This window comes from Syngnathoides biaculeatus, chromosome 18 (assembly GCF_019802595.1).
Source record: "Syngnathoides biaculeatus isolate LvHL_M chromosome 18, ASM1980259v1, whole genome shotgun sequence".
NCBI classification, from domain to species: Eukaryota; Metazoa; Chordata; class Actinopteri; order Syngnathiformes; family Syngnathidae; genus Syngnathoides; species Syngnathoides biaculeatus.
In genome coordinates, this window is record NC_084657.1 from 16,889,659 (window position 1) to 16,910,210 (window position 20,552).

A 20,552-nucleotide genomic window follows, 5' to 3' on the forward strand; every position below is an offset into this window, starting at 1 on the left:
CTTTCTCTTCATCCTTCTATTCTTCACCAGTGGGGGTAGAATGACACCAGTGATACTTTTTGCTCATTCATTATTCAAGGCGGACCCACATACACCTGATCATTTCACAAATGGCAGATACGCTGGGTCGCAAAGGGGACATTCCGCCGCACAAAACTCAACGTGGTCTGTAAGATGGCCCCAATCTTCTGCAGGGAATGTCCACGATTGGGATTGAAGAGGATTTAAACGTTTGATTTTCTTTTTGCTCGTTTTGTTTCAGGACAACAAGATGCACGGTTGATGTGAGGAGCTCAATGAAACAATTTTAAAAAATAATCTGCTGAATGAGATCACTTTCCCCTGTCTTTAATCTTCTTTGGGGAGTTGGACAAATAAATTTGGGAGATTTTATTTTGGGAGGTCATGTGGGCCTCACAGAGCAGAATGACCGCGACTAATGAGATTTGTTTTTGGAGTTTTCATAGAAACAATGATTGTTCTTTTCTTCTCATGTCTCAGTATTCACATTAAATCGGTCTGTGATGTTAAAATGAATCTTAAAGATCATCAATGTGACTCGAAGGAGAAGTAGAGAAGAGTGGGAGCAGACTAATTAACAGAAGCATTAGTAGGTAAGGTGAGAGGTCTTGTGAGTGAATGTCGGCAGATGATCAGTTGCAGACGTTTGGCAATGACTGCAACCATGGAAAATAAATGGGTTTTTGGGTACACCCCTTACAATCTAAGAAGACCAAATGCGATAACAAATGTGGCCTTGAAAAAAATAATGCTGCTTTGTTTTGCCATGGAATTGATACTTTAAGAGGAGGTTTATTGTTATCGTGCTTGCATTTCGCAGGAGTGTAGAACCGAGTGATAGGTGACTTCCCAGTCACACAAATGAGTGTATGATATATCCGTCCATCCATCCATCCATTTTCTTAGCCGCTTATCCTCACGAGGGTCACAGGAGTGCTGGAGCCTGAGCCAGCAGGCCGGGTACACCCTGAACTGGTTGCCAGCCAATCGCAGGGCACATAAACACAAACAGCTGCAATGACAATCACACCTAGGAGCAATTTAGAGAGTCTAATTAATGTTGCATGTTTTCGGGATGTGGAAGGAAACTGGAGTGCCCGGAAGAAACGCACGCAGGCACAGGGAGAACATGCAAACTCCACAGAGTGAGAGCTGGGATTGAACCTGGGTCCTCAGAACTGTGAGGCTAACACTTCCCAGCTGTACCACCGTGCCGCCATATTAAATACATGTCATTATCTAAGCCGCTTATCCTCACAAGGGTTGCGGGAAAGGCGGACTACACCCTAAACTGGTCGCCAGTCAGTCGCAGGGCGGATATCGACACCATCACTGAGCGGGAATCGATCCCACGGTGCCCACACCAAAGGCGTGTGTACCACAACACCATCAGTGACCCATATTAAACACATATACTATCCAATTTAAACCCATTTTATTTGGGGATGTAAAATATTTTCAGATTATTTTGGATTTTTGTTATTTTTTGAGCATTTTTGGTTTATATTTTGCTGATTGAAAAGTAGAACTTGTTCTCTCCTTCATTTTTGTGACCAAAAAATGGTTCTTTCATGCAGTGATTCCCCATCCACTGTCCTTGTAGCACATAACTGGGCTGCGACAGATCATCAGGCGAGCCGCAGGAAATGATCCAAATTCACTTAATTTGTCCAAAATGATTCTGATTCAGTACAAATAATCTATCTTTGTTCAAAATCACTTTGATAGTAAGCACTAGCTTGTGATCAGGGAGGACTGAGGACACGTGCTTTTGAAAGTTGCTTGAGGGAGAATTCAGTTATGCCATCACCACTAAAAAACATATTTGGGTTGCACAATTATGCTTTAAGTTTTTTTTTTAAGTGACTGACAGCACCACCGATACAAGTCTCTTGCTCATTTTTTATTGAAATGCTAAAAATTCCGAGTTCATCCAACAACCAGTGTCAGTGAATACTAAAACAAACACACGTTCATCTATAAATGTTAACAACAACAAAAAAATCTCCAGTTAATAAAAATGTCATGTCAAATTACAAACGATAAATGAGGGCATAAAAGGTGAGGTATGCTGGGATTCAGCGTTGGAAAGGATCTGAATTTACAATACAGGATAATGGAGGATTATTAAACATAAATTATGAAATACTGTTTTTGAATGTTATTTTCATGTGGGTGGGAGTGGGGGGGGGGTTCTTTCAAAAACATACCATCATAAAGGATGGCTAAAGGGCTGAGCTACGTTAAAAGATTCTTTTACAAATTAAAATGAGTAACGGACAGTTATAAATCAGTAATTTGGCTGAGAGAATATTCCCTTTCACAAAATTAAATAAAATACAGGACACAAGGGGTTAAAGGGTGTAGTAAAAGTGGAAAAAAATGTCCAAAAGCTGCATTGCACACCCAAGTGTTGCAGACAGTCCAAAAAAAAAAAAAAAAAAAAAAAAAACACTGCCAAGTAGTCCAAGTGGAGTTTTCCAACCTCCTTTTGAGAAAAGTTTGTGTTCCAACTGTGTTGTTGAGTGTGAGATTTCCTCGACACCCTACCGGGTCAGACGTATTGCTCTTTAGGAAAGGTGTACGCCCCCACCCCTGGGGGAGGAGGGGACATGCCCGGCACTGAGGGGTACTTAAAGATGGCGGTGGAGTGCGAGGATGGAGAAAAGGTGTTCTTGGACGAGTTGGTGCTGGTGCTGCTGCCCGTGGTGGCTTGTGGAGAGAGGTAGGGGTGCTGGGGCAGGAAAGACAAAGGGGGGTTAATGGGGGGGGAGTAGGGCTCCGGGTAGTCCTCCTTGTTACAGGCTAGCCTGTAGCTCACGTAATCCGCTGTGTTAGGAAGCTCCTCGTAGAAACGCCCCGAATGCTGTGAAGAGGTGAGCAAAACTCTTTACTTTAGCTCAGTTATTTCTAAATACTGTACCGTGAAAAATTATTATTAACTATAACTAATCCTTTTTCATCCGTCTATCGATGCCACCAATGTATAGTGACAAACAGAACTCCCTTCCACTGGGTAACGAAAGTTACATAAGTCCCCCTTTTACTCGGACTGCACGATATTTCGTATGAGCATTGTCATCGAAATGTACATCTGCGCAATAGTCACATCGCAGGGTGTGCTGCGATGGTGGTGTTCTGGAATATTACAATGAATCAACTATAATATTCAAAGTGACCACCAGAGGGACCAGCTCAGACATTCTAATTGAAAGAATGCAGGCCAGTTGTATTTCCTATTGCACAGCTGTGTGTGTGAGTGTGCGAGGTGCCTTCAGGGACACTGCGTAAATGGGAGTGAAAGTGTTCTGTTATAATACAGGACACAACTGTAAAACTGGATAACTAGGAAAATTTTTATTTGTGTCTGAATGCTTTAGCTACTACTCTGTGAGATCACACTGGTAATATAGAATTTTTTATGTTTTGTTTTGTAATAGAAGAATAGATAAATTATTTTGTTTGTATCGCCTGCCGGAGCTGCAAGGAATGGAACGTTATTTATGTCCTTTCACCATCGATCCTGTCATACTGCATTGCATGTTTTTGTTTGCACATTGAGGACAAAAGTCCTGCTTTTGTTCCAACTCCCTCACCCCCCACCCAAAAAAAAAAAAAAAACTATGCTTTGTGTAAGCTACTTGTGCTTCAAAGTAGACACTTTGCACTTTGTCTTCTTTTTCCTGTGTAAAATTATCCCAAACTTGAAAAATTATTTTTACTCCTGGTTTGTGCTTATTGCTATGTGAAGTAACGGTTTGGAATACTGTCAAAAGGTTGTGACATAAAATTACATGTGTACGATTTCATAATCCATTGAGGCATACGTTGAGACTGCAAAAGGTGAACTGGAAGCAAGGGATCTCTGTATACAGGTAGAGGAGAAACAATAAATTGAATTACTTCCTTATAATGTCAAAGCAAACCTCTTTCTTGAAAGTTCACATGGATATTTTTTTTCACAGGAACAAATTTGACTGCAGATGCATGTACTCCTGTATCCATTGTCACAAAAGAAAGAAAAATATAATCTGGTTTTACATCAATTGCCATGGCCACAAGTGACGCTCACCCTCTGAACGCAGAGTCTGGCTAAGCTCAGCCAACGATTTATTGGCATCACTCGCTTGCATATTGTTGTCATTGTAAATTCTGATTGGATTTTATTACATGTACCTAATGTTGCAACCGATGAATGTATGTTTACCTGAATATCGTCCGCCGGTTTTTTGCGTATGGGCTGGGACAGCTTCCTGGATGGAGAGTCGTCTCTGGGCAAAAAGAAAGACAACAAATGGTGTAATCAAAGGAGTCAACAACAGTTATTTTTTAAATTTAAAATGTGCTTATTTTTAGACCGTTTGCAACATTCTGGCTAATGGCTACAAATGAGTTTGGAAAAAAATGCTGCTGGTGGGTATCTTGCAATAAATTGTTGCATGTTGTTTATTGGACCTTTAAGATGAGTGTTTACATACGAGCCGTTATCTTTTCTGCTTCTGATCTTGAGCACTAGTACTGTGATGGTAATTCCCATCAGCACGCCTGCCGCCAACAACAAGGCCACCACACTGATAACATCACCCGTTGCTATCTGCGGTAGCGGCTTGTCTGCAAAGAAACCAGACCCACGGGTGACAAGATCAACCCTAGAATCTGGAGATGTAATGCAAAATGCTCTCATACCTATGACGCTGACCTCCACGAAGCCCGATCTGGTTCCGATGCTGTTAGTGGCATCGCACACGTAAGTGCCCTGCAGATCGTATGTGACCGGCCCTTTAAAGATGAGGATGTTATCTCGGATCTCAATGCTGCTTGGCATGGAGCCGTTTATCCTGAAGAAGATACAGTGAGAAACTTAAAAGATGTACTGTCATGCCTTTTGTTTTTCTTTTTTCCGGTCCTCTTCACTCACAGCCTCCACTGGTACAGGGAGACGGCCGGGTTGGCGTCGGCTTGGCAGCTCAGCTGGACGTTTTCTCTGTTCAGGTACCAGTTTCCATCGTAGCCGTCAACCAGAACATCGGGTTCATCTGGAAGGACGATCAAGCCACCACACCAGGGATTGGCACATTTTCCAGGAATCACCACACAATACTTACCTAACCAACCATGTGCATCCCAAATGTCAAGGGAATAATTTGTTCTCAGAACATTTCAATATAAATATTCATAGCCTATTTGATAGAAAGGAATGAATGGAAACTGAATGAAATTCAATATTTGCCCAATGTTACTTGAAAAATTTTCACTGCTTTCACGAAAAACAGGACTGAGATGAGATGGAAGTTGCTTTTAAAAAGTGTTACCAAATTACCAATTTCTGGTCCGTTGCTATGTCTGTTGACTTTTCTGGCCGCTCGAGCGACTGTTTTTCAAAAAGGCGACTTGTGAGTTTAATTCTGGCTAAGAAACAGATAACGTAATTGAAATCATTTTCATATTGTTGTCCATATAATAGGAATGGACCCTGGTAGAACACAATTACTTATGCCAAACATTGACAAAGATGGAATGCATATTTACAGAGAATCCTGATATTTTTGCAAATTCAATTCTGTTGGTAGACCCGCTTTTGGCATCTTTCCTCCATTATATGTGGAAAAACCTAACCTATTTATTGATGTTGTGCTCAGACCAAAGCAATACAAGGACGACTTTGCCACAATCGTGTGGATTGTTGGTGTCAATGAACTACGTTGAAGTCAGTGGAAGAACTTCATTTTGACGAAAACTGTCCTTTGATGCCATCTAATGTCATCATAAGGGGTGTTAATAACAAGACAGATTTCATTATTTACCACAGGGTTTTGTTTTATTCACAGGGGAACGCTGTACATGTTGCAAAAGCCGCGATTTAGCAACATGTTGAAAACGTTTGACCCAAGGCACGTTTTTCTAAATTGAAAATATTTTGCCGAGGTTGCCTTCCATCACCTGTACAACGCGACATGAGGGTGATAGAGCTACAGTACAAATGCCACATTTATGGGATATGTCACAATCATATCAGAGTTTTTCTTAGAGCCAAAGATAAAAAGTGGGGTGGAGTGACTTGTTTAGTACTGTGTTTAATTGCCGGACCGCTCCCCATATATTGGAATGCTCTTTTTGAAAATGATACAACAAAATAATTTATTGCTAGTTATTTGACTAACCTCGAGTTGCAGCTGACGAATCCCAATATTCAAGAGCCTCCAGTTCAAGAACCTCTGCACTACAAAACCTATGATAGAAAACGTGCTTACACTGAATATCGAGGGTGACGCTGTCCGTGAACACCTCCTCATTGTATGAGGTGACACAAGTGAGCGTCTCCTTGTGCGTTTCCCTGTTGGGCACCAGAATGTAGTCGCTCTGAATGGTGAAGGTGCCGTCCGAGTTTCTGTACTCACGGGTGCTCACTTCACCTGGCACCCTCGTTTCCCACCTGCCCAAAGGATAAGCATATCAGTTTTGTGACACAACAGTGCATAATCATGTAGAAACAAAATAGTGGCTTTTAAGAGCAATTAAAGGGGCTTTTAATTTTTAAGTTTTGGTCTGTCCTCTAATATGGCTTTGGGAATCTTGAGGAATGGCACAAAACTACACAACAAAACTTAAACTGTGTGCAATCAGCTCCTGACGTCACGACATTGCCCCCTTAAGGAGTGGATCTGTAACTACTATTATCTGTAACAACTGTATAATACAGTATATTCCATCCATCCATCCATTTTCTTGGGCGCTTATCCTCACGAGGTTCGCGGGGAGTGCTGGAGCCTATCCCAGCTGCCAACATGCAGGAGGCGGGGTACACCCTGACCTGGTTGCCAGTCAATCGTAGGGCACACCGAAACAGACACCCACACTCACCTAGGGGCAATTTAGAGTGTCCAATTAATGTTGCATGTTTTTGGGATGTGGGAGGAAACCGGAGTGCCCGGAGAAAAGCCACACAGGCACGGGGAGAACATGCAAACTCCACACAGGCAGAACTGTGAGGTCAACGCTTTCCAGCTGACCCACCATCCCCCCTACAGTATATTCCTCTTAATAGGGAAACACAGTAAAAAATACACTAAAGTTGAGAATGATCTAAAACATTTTGAGCAAAAGACACAAATCAATTTTTTTCCTCAAGATCCAGAAGTACTTTTATTTATGCATTCCTGTTACAAATTTTCATTTAATGACAAAATACAATTTTGTGCATGATAAAAACAAATAATACACATCAATTAAATCAAAGATGATTTAAAATCCATTTGTCAAGAAATTGTGTGCCCGCTTCATGGTCAGTAAAACAGCATTTATTCTAATAATAATAGTAAATGGTGACCAATTTTGGGTCCAGACTCTCAGTTTGAGAAATCCACCTCTTGATAACATAAATATTTTAAAAAGTCACTCCAATTCAAGACCTTGCAACAGTGAAATAGATCAATTAATGAATGAATGTGATCAAATGCAGCCTAAAAAAATAAAGAGAACACAATGAACTCAAGCGGGATAAAATGAGCACGCACCTGATGACACCGGGTGGTTTTCCATTGGCGGAGATGCACGACGCCACCGGCGTCTTCAGGTTGGATGCACGGGCTACCAGCGTGGGTGTGGACAAACTCATCTGAGTGGTCGGACGAACTACACATGGTGGCAAAAATAACAATGATGTGAGGAAATACAAACCGACTGGATTAATCCCGAATTCTATATCTAAAATAGATAGAAATCCTAGCTCAGATACCGCAGTCTTAAATTAGAAACAACGGGCAATTTCAAAATAGCACCACCTAGATAACCTTTGAAGTACATATACTATATACACATTGGTATAATAATTCATGTATGGTATATTCATGTCATTCACCATTGCATGTCCATTTTCTACAACAAAATTTTCTGTGCAGGGTCACTGGTCAGGTGACTTTTGGCAAAAGCTAAAAGAGTTGTTGGTCTCAATGTGATCTGCGAATCTGCTGGTGACCAATCCAGGGTGATGGGATAGGCTCCAGCTCACCTGCCACACTCTTGAGGGAGGATAAGCACTGCTGAAAATGGATGGATGGAAGGGTTTCACGTGTGTACAACATTGTTGTCAAAATGATCCCAGTTCACCTTTGGCAGCAAAAAACTGCTAAAAATGCTGTAATATGCATGCCAGGCCAGTAGTTGGCGACATTAGTTTGTACAGATGCAGGAGGTTCTTACCATATACAGTCAGATTGACCTTGTTTTCCCTATTGCCCGCAGGGAAGGTGGTGTATTCACAGATGTAGGTCGCTTCGTCAGACAGACGCAGCGAGGAGAAGGTGATGGTGGTGTCTTCAAGGGTCGGAGTTCGACGCCTCACGGCAGCGTTCTTGAATGAGACGCGCTCCTTATAGGGAGGGGCCACGGACACCCCGAGGGACGGGTTGGCAATGGCCACGTTCTGCTTGGTGCCGTTCACCAGTTTCTGCCACGTCACCTAGAAAGGCACAGAAGGGAGATTCCATCCAATGAGATCACCTTTTCAGATTGAGCTCTCATTAAACGCCCCAGAAGGAGTTTGTGCAGAATAAAATCTTTCTTTGTACATGCAAAGTTAATCAAGTTTTTCTGATTGCATTAGTTAGAATCTGGAACAAAAGTAGGTGATAATATGTTTATAATGATCTTTCTATTTAAGTAGACCTTGACAGTGTCCTGAAATGGGAACATTGTTAAAACAAGACCGCCATGTGATGTTTTTGTACCCAAACAATCATGAACGGAAACTTTGTAACATCTGTCATTCGAAACGTGATAAGCACAACCGCTTCCGTCTTGGGAGAAGTCGGCGGGAAAAAATCTCCTACGTTCCACAAAGCATCAAGGTAGCAACACGGTTAAAGGGTTGCTTTGTTAGGTTTCTGAGTGTTATCTATCTTTGTGCTACTCTTGGTATTTGGGATCACTGGGAGTGCTTTCCTCCTCTAAATTTAAGGTATTTGAAAGAAGATACTTTTATGACATGAGACAAAGGCGAGAGATATTTGGGTGATATTTTTCACTTGGTTTTCTCTTTTGACGGATGTCAAATTAACTTTTTTCACCTCACACTAACAAGCAAATGTAATTTCCACAACAATGCCTAATTTTAATCTAGTTCATAATGGCAAGATGAGCTGCTGGAGTGGACAAATACCTGTGAGATTTTGACGGGCGGTGAGCTGTTGATGAAACGACAGCGCAGATCCACCTTGGAGCCGAGGTACCCTGACTTCCCATCATCCATTTCTACAGTTTGGCCATTCCCTCCTATGACATAAAGAAAAAAAAAAAAAGAAAGATTCGCAGTATGAGGCAACCACATTTTAATCAGGCACGCTTGTACACATTATTAGTGACGTGGGATATGGACATATTACATCCTGATATAAGTGTAGATACTGTCATTTTATATCCAGATAATGTCGTTGTCGTTATCCAAGCTGCTTATCCTCACAAAGGTTGCAGGAAAGCTGGAGCCTATCCTATCTAGCTTCGGGCGAAAGGCGGACTACACCCTGAACTGGTCGCCAGTCAGTCGTAGGGCAGATATCAACATCATCACTGAGCGGGAATCGGTCCCACGCTGCCCAAAGGCAGGCGTGTGTACCACTACACCATCGACTCCAGATAATGATACTGTATATATATCCCCAATTGGTATTTTTCCTTTGAATTGCACAAAATGAATGGCAATGTTCTCCCATTATTTTGCCATTTATTTATAAAAAACGTGTACATATGATATAGAAAACAAAGTTAAAAGATGAATAAAATGTAATTGAACAAAAATATACAGTGGAACGATAGCATCCAAAATATTGGATAGTACAACGGCTTTTCAAGGGAGGCTCCTGTGTCCACTGTACTGCATTGTAATGTACAGTATGATGTTGTTTTCATCAATGGCTCTCTCGCCGGACCATAAACCAGTATTTGCAATGTAATGAAAATAAAAATGTGACTGCAAAATGGCACGATTAAACACCATTCATACAATTTTAGTGCGATCTCCGAGACGTAAGGCATCCAAACTCACTCTAGCCACACAAAAACCTCACAAAATCCTATATCAGAACGAGTGGGTAAGGGTGACTCACAACGATATATATCATTATATTGCACACCTTTACACACTATTGTACTGTATACAGTCATCACAAAATAATAATTCTGCTCATAGCATTTTTGCTTTACTTTTAATTTATTTTCCAAATACTGTAAATGGGCAGCAAGATTCCAGACAATGCAACATATGTAAAAGGATTCATGTGGTCAGTACAGCGTATGTCAAAGGTGATACAGTTGGACAAGCATGAGAAGGGCCTGAAGTCAGAGGTGGTGGATTACAGTCAGGTATAAATAAGTTAGATTTGTAAGGTACTGTTCCCACTAACTGAGTGATCCTCTGGAACAAATCCACTCCAGAGCCTCCCGCACTTCACGTAGTGTTCTTCACTCACGCGTTTACTTGTGCTGTATGGCCAGACAGACACTAAGAGGGAGCCAGTAAGCGTGTGAGTGGGTTTCCTTTTAAGCAGCTAACCTGCTGATTGGTTTATAATGCAGCGTAGCAGAGCAAAAGCATGGCACACTGAACAAAACGGGGACCAAACAATGGCTGCGCACATTCTCATACACACACACACACACACAGCAACATAATATCAAGGTGTTTGTTTACATCGTGTCATCTGATCATTATCACACGTCCCAAATATGATGATTTACTGTACGGAATGTGCTGCAGAAAGCAGTTTACAACAAGAAAAATGTCCACTGATGAAAAAGGATCAAGCTTGACCAAAACAAACAAACACAAAACAGTATTACAGAGCAACAGCCTGACACAATGGAGACTCCCATAGAAATTAAAGCCAAGAACTGGATAAATGTAGATGAATATGAAGATGAAAATGACGATTACTTTTACAGTAGCGTTGCCACACACATGTTGCATTCCATAACTGTTCTAATGAATGTTGCTCAGTTTTGCAAAGAGGCATTCATTTATTCATCTTTTTTGGGCTGGCTATAATTTAGTCTATCTCACGTGTTCTGTTTGCCAAAAAAAAAAAAAAAAGTGCTATGACATGGTCAAGCCATTAAAAAACACCCATGCAGAAATTGCAGACATACTGTAAGCTCTATCCTGTTGTGAAAAAAAAAGAGGTATTACAACAAGGTTTCTGCTTCTGCTTTCTGAGGACAGGGCTTTTGTAAGTCAATGACCACAACAAGAGGCGCACAGTTTAATATTGGTTGCCTTATTTAGCAATACGTGTCAGCCCAAATATAGGAAACTGTATTAGGGAAATAATAGATATACAGCACTGTATTGTTAACGTAACACTACAGTGATTGTGTCGATCAAAACTGAGAATCAGGATCTTTGTAAGTATGAAAAAAAAAATACAATTATATTGGTGTATCCAGTATTGTGTTTTTTTAAGCCAACTACTCTTATTTGACTGAAATCAAGACGGGTTCATGTACAATATGTTTGTTTGGCCTTATACTAACTTAGATGGGATGCATAATGTATGTAATAAAGAGTTTTGGATACAGTAAACATGCATGCATGCATCTCGCGTTCTCATACAAATATGATTACCTGTCCAAACTAAACCATGTGAGCTTTGTCACATGAATAACTTGAGAATGTATTACGGCATGCCTGCTGCCTACTGTGAACCGTGCAGAGATATAGGAGTCAGTGGGGGTCGATTGCAGCCTTTGGGAATATTGAAAGCCATCTGCATTGTGAGAATGTAAGCATTTATTGAAATATGAGATGAATCCTTTTGGTAGGCATCACTTACTTCCATATGGGGTGGAGCTGTATTTAATAACACATCCAATGCAGGTGAATGTTAGAAGGAATACTGAAAGAATTCTTCGGGGGGGTGGCGGGGGTTGGGGGGGGCAAATGCCTTCGCATACATGAGTAACCAACAGCAGACACACACTGAAAGGTCCCAAGTGAGCTCTGTTGAGCTGATAAGAGGTTTAGATGAAGAGCAGTGAGTCTACCTCGGTCATCCCTCCCTCTCTCTCTCGCTCACATTCACGTCACAATACTCTTTTTCTCCTTCCTGTTCCACCTTCCACCATCCTAACCGTGTCCAAACATTGCCATTCATTCATTCTTCCATTGTTTAAAAGGATGGGAAATGACCTCATGAACCACAATGACCTAAAAACAGCAGCACCATGGGAACCTAATACAACAGTGGCAATGTTGTTTTACGCCTGTGACGGGTATCGAAACGAGTCCTTCTTAATTGAGTCCAATATAGACACAGACGAGTACACGAGTTGCTAGATCTGAAAAAAAAAAAAATCAAAAGCAGTACTTTACCTTTTACCACTAACTCAATTTTCACAGCAACAAGGTACATGTTTTCTAAAGAGTGAATAAAGAAGAGGAAAATTTTTCATTGTGTTCTTGCAAGAAAATCAATTTTACAGAGTATCAAGTCATTTGTAAAGTGAGTGATATACTGAGACAGGCACGTATTGTTCTTGCAGAAGGTCAAGGGAAGGGGCGCTTTCGTTCTAAGACTTATCTAATGGCCTTCAACCAGTTATGACCAGCTGTACTTCAAGACCAATTCCTGATAATATCAATCTCAAAACCTAAAAGATGCTGCGTGAATACACTGTGAAGTGTTTGAAATGATATCAAAGTGAGAACAAACGGACTGACACACTCACACAACATTTGTTGTTATGCCCAACAGGGATTAATGCTGACTTTGAATTTTCATTAGGAGGGCAAAGCACTGCAACCCATAAAATGCATTACAAGCAATTATGTGCAACTGAGTGGTTTATTGTAATGTAAATAATTCTGTATTTCAGATTAAACATCAGCATTCCTACCATATAAGGGTGGTGGCTACGTAAAGCTTTGCCAAAATATAAAAATTAGCATCAGCGTGCTATCAACATCACAGTAGCAATATCCACACACAATTCCACAAAATATATAAGTAGATACTTCAGATATATTAAAATGACCATATTTTGAAAAAATTAAAGGTTTCATCAATCCAGCTACCCGTTCATCCACCTACATGTCCTCAAACTCAGGGTGACATTGGGCAAGAGATGGGGTACACCATGAAGTGGTCACTAGCCAATTTCAAAAGCACGTGTAGACAAACAGCGCCACGGTGGAGCAGCTGGTAAAGCGTTGGCCTCACAGTTCTGAGGTCCTGGGTTTAATCCCGGCCCCGCCTGTGTGGAGTGTGCATGTTCTCCCCATGCCTTCGTGGGTTTCCTTGCACATGTGCCCTGCGATTGGCTGGCAACCAGTTCAGGGTGTACCACGCCTCATGCCCTTTGACAGCTGGGATAGGCTCCAGCATTCCCCGCAACCCAAGTGAGGATAAGCGACTCAAAAAATGGATGGATGTAGACAAACACACTCACAATCACAGTAAATAAAAACTTTGAGTCCTCAATTAAGAAGGATGTTTTTAGAACATGGGAGGAACCCGGAGTATCTGAAGAAAACCCACACAAGCACAGGGACATGCAGACTTACTAAGCAGTTGTTCACTGTGCTGACCATATTGTGTGCAAAAATATGTAACTTTATTAATACTGTAAAGATTACTGCGGGGTCACAATGAAGGGTAGTGTCATGTTCAAGAACACTACTTGTTGTGCGTGTAATGAATCCAATACAAAAGGAAACAGTATTAAGACATTCATTAATCTTCACTATAAACTCCCACTTTACATCATGTGTGTATTCACAACAAGATAAATCATTTGAAAACATTTTTTTCCTACACTAATGTGACCCTGACCCTGACATTTTTGTAGTTGCATTTTACAGTTACAAGCCATGATCTGCAGAGAGATTCTGCAGGATCAGAGGGAACTATTTGTTCATAGGTATCAATCAGGAGAAAGGTAAAAAAAAATCTGCATTAAAACTGCACAGCATTAAAAAATACCATGGAAGACAGTGAAGATACCCTTCAAAAATTTATGGGATGACAAAAAACTGGTCAGTGAGGCTACCAAGAAGCCAAACAGCAACTTTGAAGGAGCTGCACACATTTCTGGGAAGTACTGACTGTGCAGTACGTATGACAACAATCTCCACTTTTATCAAATGTCTCTGCTATGGTGCCAAGTTAGAAGCCTTATCTGACAAAAAAAAAAAAAAAAACATAACACCAAACGGTCCAGTGAAACCAAAGGTGAGCTTTTTGGCCATACTTCGAAAAAGTGTATTTTGTGCAAACTCACAACTTCTCACCAAAAGAGCATCATTCCTATTGTGAAATTTGGCAGCATCGAGCTTTTTTCATCAAGTGGTCACAATCAAGTTGGAGAGAATTATGAAGTGTTCCAAATACCAGTAAGTGTAATTACAAAACATTCAGGCTTCTGCTAGAAAAAAAAAACATGCCTCCAAGAACAACTTCATTCCTCTCCAATTTAGCATGTTTGAATATAATTGGTTCAATTCTAAATGTGACCAAATCCCCAGTTATGAGAGGGTGTGCACACTTGTGCAAGCACATTATCTCAGTGTCATTATTGCTATGTCACATTCATGATTGAAAGGGTTTTGAAATGATCAGGCTCAGCATTTGTGCAGGTGTGTAGACTTTATGTCCAGTGTAGATAGCCGTCAGGTGAAATAAAGGGAATCACATCAGTGCATTTGGATTGGATGCTTAGTCAGGGCTTTAGGCAATGTAATAACAACATAATTACGACATTGTTTCTTGTGCTTACCAAAATACACACACAAAAAAAAAAGGAAATGTGAATGGTTGTCTCAGCAATTACACAATTAGTATTGTAAAAGAGCTGTCATATTTTTTTTCAAAAATACTAACATGGAAAAAGGAGAAGAGTGGGTTTGGACATGAAAATAAAATACAAAAAGAGAGAATGAGGGGAGATTAACCCTTCAATCCCCGCGCTATCAAACCTGTGATTTATCAGGGATTAACACGCTGTGCTTGTGTGTAATTTGCTCGGCGGCAACCTGACACACAATGAACACGTCCTGACACATAAATCCATGCAGCCACACACTTCAAAATAAGACTTGTGGTTAGTTTGTGACACTGGCCGCCACTAAATTATGTGACTTCCCATTCCATTTCTTGTCCTTAAATGCAAACGACTGCACCACAGGATCTGCATCTTTAGCAACAATGAAAATACATTTGTGACATCCACTCTGCTAAATTACATCCCTCCATGCTCCCATTTTAACTGATTGAAAATGCAGGTTTCTTCTTTTTTTCAGTTTTGAAATCATAATATATAATTTAATCTGTCATTGTGAGTGCCTGTTTGCATGTAATCTCGGCGGTGGCGTGGAGTGCGCACTTGGCCCGTGTTCAGCGAGGCCAGCTCACAGGATTAGCATGACTCTTGCCGCTGTTCGGGGACATAAATGTAGAGAAAGAGAGGAGATGAGGAGATCTGAGATATAGAAAATGTCTGCAAAAGACGTCAAAGACGAGAAATAGGAAGATAACTGTCATCGATCATAAAAATGGGCCTTAAAGCTCCATAAAAGGGTGAGGAAGAGGACAAGAAGGGCTGTGCTGGATTATTTTAGTCTGGGTCAACCAGCAGTGGATTATTCTGAAATTTATGTTTGCTTGTCAGTCTCCAGTGGCAAATGATTCCAAAACAGAACGAGCGTGAGTGTGCACCAAGCAGGTAAAGACATTGGTAGTCTGGGATTTGGCAGCATTCTTGTTGTCTCTCACCCTTCCCTTCCGGCTTCGTGTGCAGCTCTAATCCCTGTCCTTCAACACATGGCACACACACACGCACACACACACACACACACACACAGAGGGGTATGTACACATGTAAGAGCACCAGCAAATTACTGCTCAGATGGCATGGAGAGCGCTTTATCGGCGACTTTGAGTGGAAAAAAGCAATCAGAGCAGATGCCAGGGCGGTTCAACACATCCGTATGCTGCCACTATTGTCATTATGTAATAAAGCCAGCCCTCCTCTAAACGCCCGTTTTCTTTGCGGGGCATTGCCACCACAAATTCAACGCTGGCATTCCTCCATTCATTATGATGCATTACAGTTATCCTCAACCACTGAGTGAGAAAAGTAAAAAAAACATTACCAGTATCTAATTTCACTGAATTAGCTTTGAAAGGATTTATTCACAATAAAGTAAGTACTTTACAGTAAATCTATTTGTGTTCATCTGTGTATGCACGTGAGGTCTAGTGACAGACAGAACAATTAAATACTAAGTGACTCTCGCACTTTTTTTTTGCATAAAGTACCACTTAAAAAATGTTTAGTTCCCCAAGTACCGCAATCATGACCAACATTAAAATGCGGTCGCATATTTTGAACATTTAACACTGCACATTGACACATAAAGTGTATATAAAAACCATGTAAATTAAAGTTAAATTAAATTAAAACAGTTTCTAATGATTAAATTCAAATGTATTGTCATAAAAAAGTTAAATACTACTGAAGTATACTTGGGCGGTGATTCATTTCATGTACTACTAGAGGGTGCCCACATATCACAAGTGGTGCTGGTAATGAATGAATGAATTAATGGCAAAAGGCACAATTAAACTGTGTATTCACCAGTTTCCTTTCATACAACAAAATAACAGCTTCTATTTCAAATCAACAGGCTTATATTGGACAGTGAGCAAATAATTTTGAGTAAATTAAGACGAGAACAAAAAACGTATAGCGTGCATATATATATATATATATATATATATATATATATATATATATATATATATATATAGTATTTTGTGGCATTTTTATTGGTAGTGCGCCACGACTTTTTTTTATGAAAAATTTGAGCCTTGGCTTAGTTAAGGTTTGGGAACGGTGCATAAAATGTGGAGACCACTACAGGAGAGAGGGTGGATTTATTAATGCTCTCCAAAACAGCAAATGATTTGGTTGATAGATAAAAATGTATCATAACAGTCTCTATTTGAACGTCCCTTTTGGAACTGGACTAAATTGGAATTTGAACCACTGTACCATAATAGGTATACACTGTATATGCATCCATCTATTTCCTTGGCCGCTTATCCTCACAAGGGTCACGGGGAGTGCTGTAGCCTATCCAAGCTTTCAATGGGCAGGAGGCGGGGTACACCCTGAACTGGTTGCCAGCCAATCACAGGGCACATTCAGACAAACAGCTGCACTCACATATTCTCTTCTCATTCCAAAAGAAGGATTTCCATGATTTCCATTTGTTTTCTTTTTATTTCTTGGGGTCACAAGTAAGCTGGAGCCTATCTCATCAGAATTTGGACACGCGGGAAGTTCGACCTAGGACTGGTTGCTGGCTAAACGCATACATATATCCAAGCAAACATTCACATTCACACCTAATGACAATTTAGAGAAGGGGTGTCAACTAAATTTGGTCATCGAATACATTGTTGGGCTACTGAGGGCCATTATGATTGTGAAACCATATAAATGTTCCTCCGCCTCATCATATTATCTTTATTCACTACACATATATACATGTTTTTGAAAGAATCATGGAAGTTAATGTACATGACTTGCTTTTGTGGGCCAGATAAAATGATGTGGCGGGCCGGATCTCGCCCCCAGGCCCTGAGTTTGACACCAATGACCTTTAACAATTAACCCAACATGCAATTTTTTGGAATGTGTGAGAAAACCCTCACAAGCATGATTAAGTGAGGCAGACGCCACATCGGAAGTCCAGAGTTGATATTTGAACTTCTGAACTGTGAGCGCGACATGCTAACCAACCACGAGGTAAGCAAATTGAACATCAACAAATCTGAAAAACATCGTTAAGCAGCCATGTTAGATGCAAGATAATGATAACTATACTAAAAACAGCTAGGGAACATACATAGTGACTATGTGAAGATTTGGTATTCTCCATCAGTTTTCCACAATGTGCTCATTATGAAACTAATAGTGAGCATCAACAAATATCCCCACTGAGTCTCAGTGCCAACATTTCAACTCACCGCATAGCCTACAAGATTAAGAACACCGATGCAATCAAATGATATCCATTATCAGAAATGTAACGGCACAACTGATGAACATGAGGCCCTGTAGCTCAGTGGTTTAGAGCACTGGTTTGGTAAACCAGGGGTTGTGGGTTCGTATCCCACTGGGGCCTCCATTCCCTGAGAAGGGTTGCGTCAGGAAGGGCATCTGGTGTAAAAAATTGTGCCAAACATATATATGCGTTCATCTGAGATGACACGCTGTGGCGACCCCGAAAGGGACAAGCCGAAAGAAACTTGCTAACGGCACAACTCCTCGTATGATTAGATAGATGTTGTGTTTTCGATACCGACTGACGCCTGAGTATAGGTCAGTAGTTTGTGTCGCAATGAAATTGTGAAGGGTTGTATTTTGGAGCATAAATGTGAATCAAAGCAAATCAGAGATGTAAGAGCTATTATTTGACATAAAAAGGGGAAGGAAAACAAACAAACAAGCTTACCTGACAAGACAAAAGTAGTTATCAAGAATATCCAAAGTGTAATATGTTCCATGCCCATACCACCTTTGCCAGTTTCCCTCCTTGGTTCAGTTCCCAGTGTGGACTTGTGCTCCGCCTCAGTAGTGACTTTTTTTTCCTGCGGCTCCAAACCCTCCTCACCAACTGTGAGGATGGAAACAATTTGTCAAAACTCGCACCGTAAGATTTGATATCCCTTTCCTCCCGCTCGTGTTGTGATTTGTCCTCAAACCGGAGGCGCAGCAGTCGGCCCGGCTCGGCGAGGATAAAGCAGCTTAACGCATAGGCTGCAGATTATTTCCCAGATAGCCTTCCCTCAGTCCCGACCGAAAACTATCTGTCACTGGCCAGGGGGGCGGACACCGACGTGCAATCGCCCCAAAAACACACGCGCGTACACACACACAGAGGCAGGCTACTAAAAGCTGGGTCAGTAGAAGCAATAAGGCAGGGCGGAGCTTTGAATGAACCATATTCACCTCCAGTATTTAGACTCTTTTTTTTGTGGCCCCTTTCCTCGGCTATACAATGAAAAACTCAACTATTCGCAATTTCTTTGTACTCTCTCTCTCTGTAACACTCTAAGGAGCCACAAGTTGGTGCCAGAGCACTGTTTTATGGAGATGGCTGATAACGCGTTTTGGATTTGATAGAGGCACACATTTGGCCAGCTGCATTGTTTGACCTGACCTGCGAAAGCAAATCTACTTTATCTACTTGCTGTTTACCACTGAAATGTCTACAATTTTAATTTATATTTTTTTTTCTACCTTGACTGTTAGTGTATCTTGAAATGACAACCTGACTAAATGCTAATCATCATCGTGCATGAACTGATTACAGCTTTGACCGGTCTGGATTTAAATTTTAGAGTCAGCCGTAAAATTTCAAACCACTCTTACAAATGACAAAAATTGAGTTAGCTCAATTTGGTATGTTTTGGCTAAATTTATTGCAATTTTAATAATGTTAACAGTATGTAATTTAGTGTTGAAATTTTACGAGCGCGATGGCGTGTGAGCAAATCTCCACAGTCGAGCACAAAAAAATCACGCGGATAAAATTTGTTACTAATAGAAAATATAGATAGTGAAAGACGTCGCTTATTTTGTGCAGTCTTGACATTAATTTACGTGTTTATTTCATAAACGTTAACTAAACATGCCTGCTTTTAAACAATCAGTATTCACCCTGAAACAGGAAATGCAAGTTAACCATACTGAGCATGTTCGGAAGTTATGCCAAAAGCGCATGTTCCGAGCTGCTTCACATACTGTTTATTATGTTGAAAGTCATCAACATCATGACCCTTGTCAAAGGAAATTCAGTTACTCGGAAAACATTTCTGGGATATAACACAGCTAATGTTTCAGTATCTAACTATTATAAGTATGAGATTGTGATTTCCTTTGACTTAATCGAAGTTCTAACGTTAGACTAGTCTGTCCATATATCTCAATGCGAACGGTCATTTTCTCCGTGGTCCCACGTTATCTTGAAAATGAAAACTTTTTCCCTCTCCATGCTTTAGGAAGATATGAATCATCTACTGCGAGCTTTCATCAATGGATTGACAATAGATACCACCGTAAATTACGCTCGACTGTAACAATACATCATGATTGCCGACAGGAATGTTTGTTACATTGTATCGCTAGCTTGTTTGCAACTAACGCCGATTATGATGAACTAATTTTGCAGCATTTTCAAAACATTGCGGGTATAGACAGTTCGTGTTTAGTCCTTGATAGGTCAGTGCATTTAACTTTTCTTCAGATAAAGTTTGTCAGGTCAAGAATTTTTATTGATTGAAAAATGTTAAATACCGTTTTATATCATGTTCTACTACGATCAGTTGAAATTGGAAATGATCATTTTTGAGTTAGAAATTTCTGTTTTCTATTTTAGTTATGTATTTGTTTATTTTATTTTTAATTTGCAGTTATGTTATATTAATACAGTAAGTGAGGGGTGTCAAACTCACTTTTGTCGCAGGCCACAGTGT

At 40.5% G+C, this 20,552-nt stretch overlaps 1 protein-coding gene across 2 annotated transcripts; it reads right to left on the reverse strand.

The window, feature by feature from the left end:
- Positions 1–1,909: 1,909 nt before the first annotated feature.
- nectin1a (nectin cell adhesion molecule 1a) lies at positions 1,910–18,963 on the reverse strand. 2 transcript variants are annotated; one of them, XM_061802346.1, is made up of 10 exons: positions 18,530–18,963; positions 9,179–9,291; positions 8,221–8,479; positions 7,536–7,653; positions 6,273–6,454; positions 4,940–5,057; positions 4,708–4,859; positions 4,500–4,632; positions 4,229–4,292; positions 1,910–2,755 (listed from the first exon to the last, which is right to left on the reverse strand). In XM_061802346.1, the coding sequence occupies exons 1-10, from the start codon at positions 18,585–18,587 to the stop codon at positions 2,576–2,578; spliced, it is 1,377 nt and encodes a 458-aa protein (XP_061658330.1). In that variant the 5' UTR covers positions 18,588–18,963; the 3' UTR covers positions 1,910–2,575. The 2 variants fall into 2 exon arrangements, with proteins under 2 accessions (XP_061658330.1, XP_061658329.1); XM_061802345.1 differs by having other exon boundaries at positions 1,910–2,887; positions 18,530–18,962.
- Between the last annotated feature and the right edge of the window lie 1,589 nt (positions 18,964–20,552).

Bases quoted from the DNA above. Each gene is read 5' to 3' on its own strand.
- nectin1a (XM_061802345.1), bottom strand. From the start codon at position 18,587: ATGGGCATGGAACATATTACACTTTGGATATTCTTGATAACTACTTTT. The intron at 9,292-18,529 runs GTAAGCTTGTTT...TTTATGTCATAG, and splicing joins AACTACTTTTGTCTTGTCAG to GAGGGAATGGCCAAACTGTA. The intron at 4,860-4,939 runs GTGAGTGAAGAG...TATCTTCTTCAG, and splicing joins TCCCTGTACCAGTGGAGGCT to GATAAACGGCTCCATGCCAA.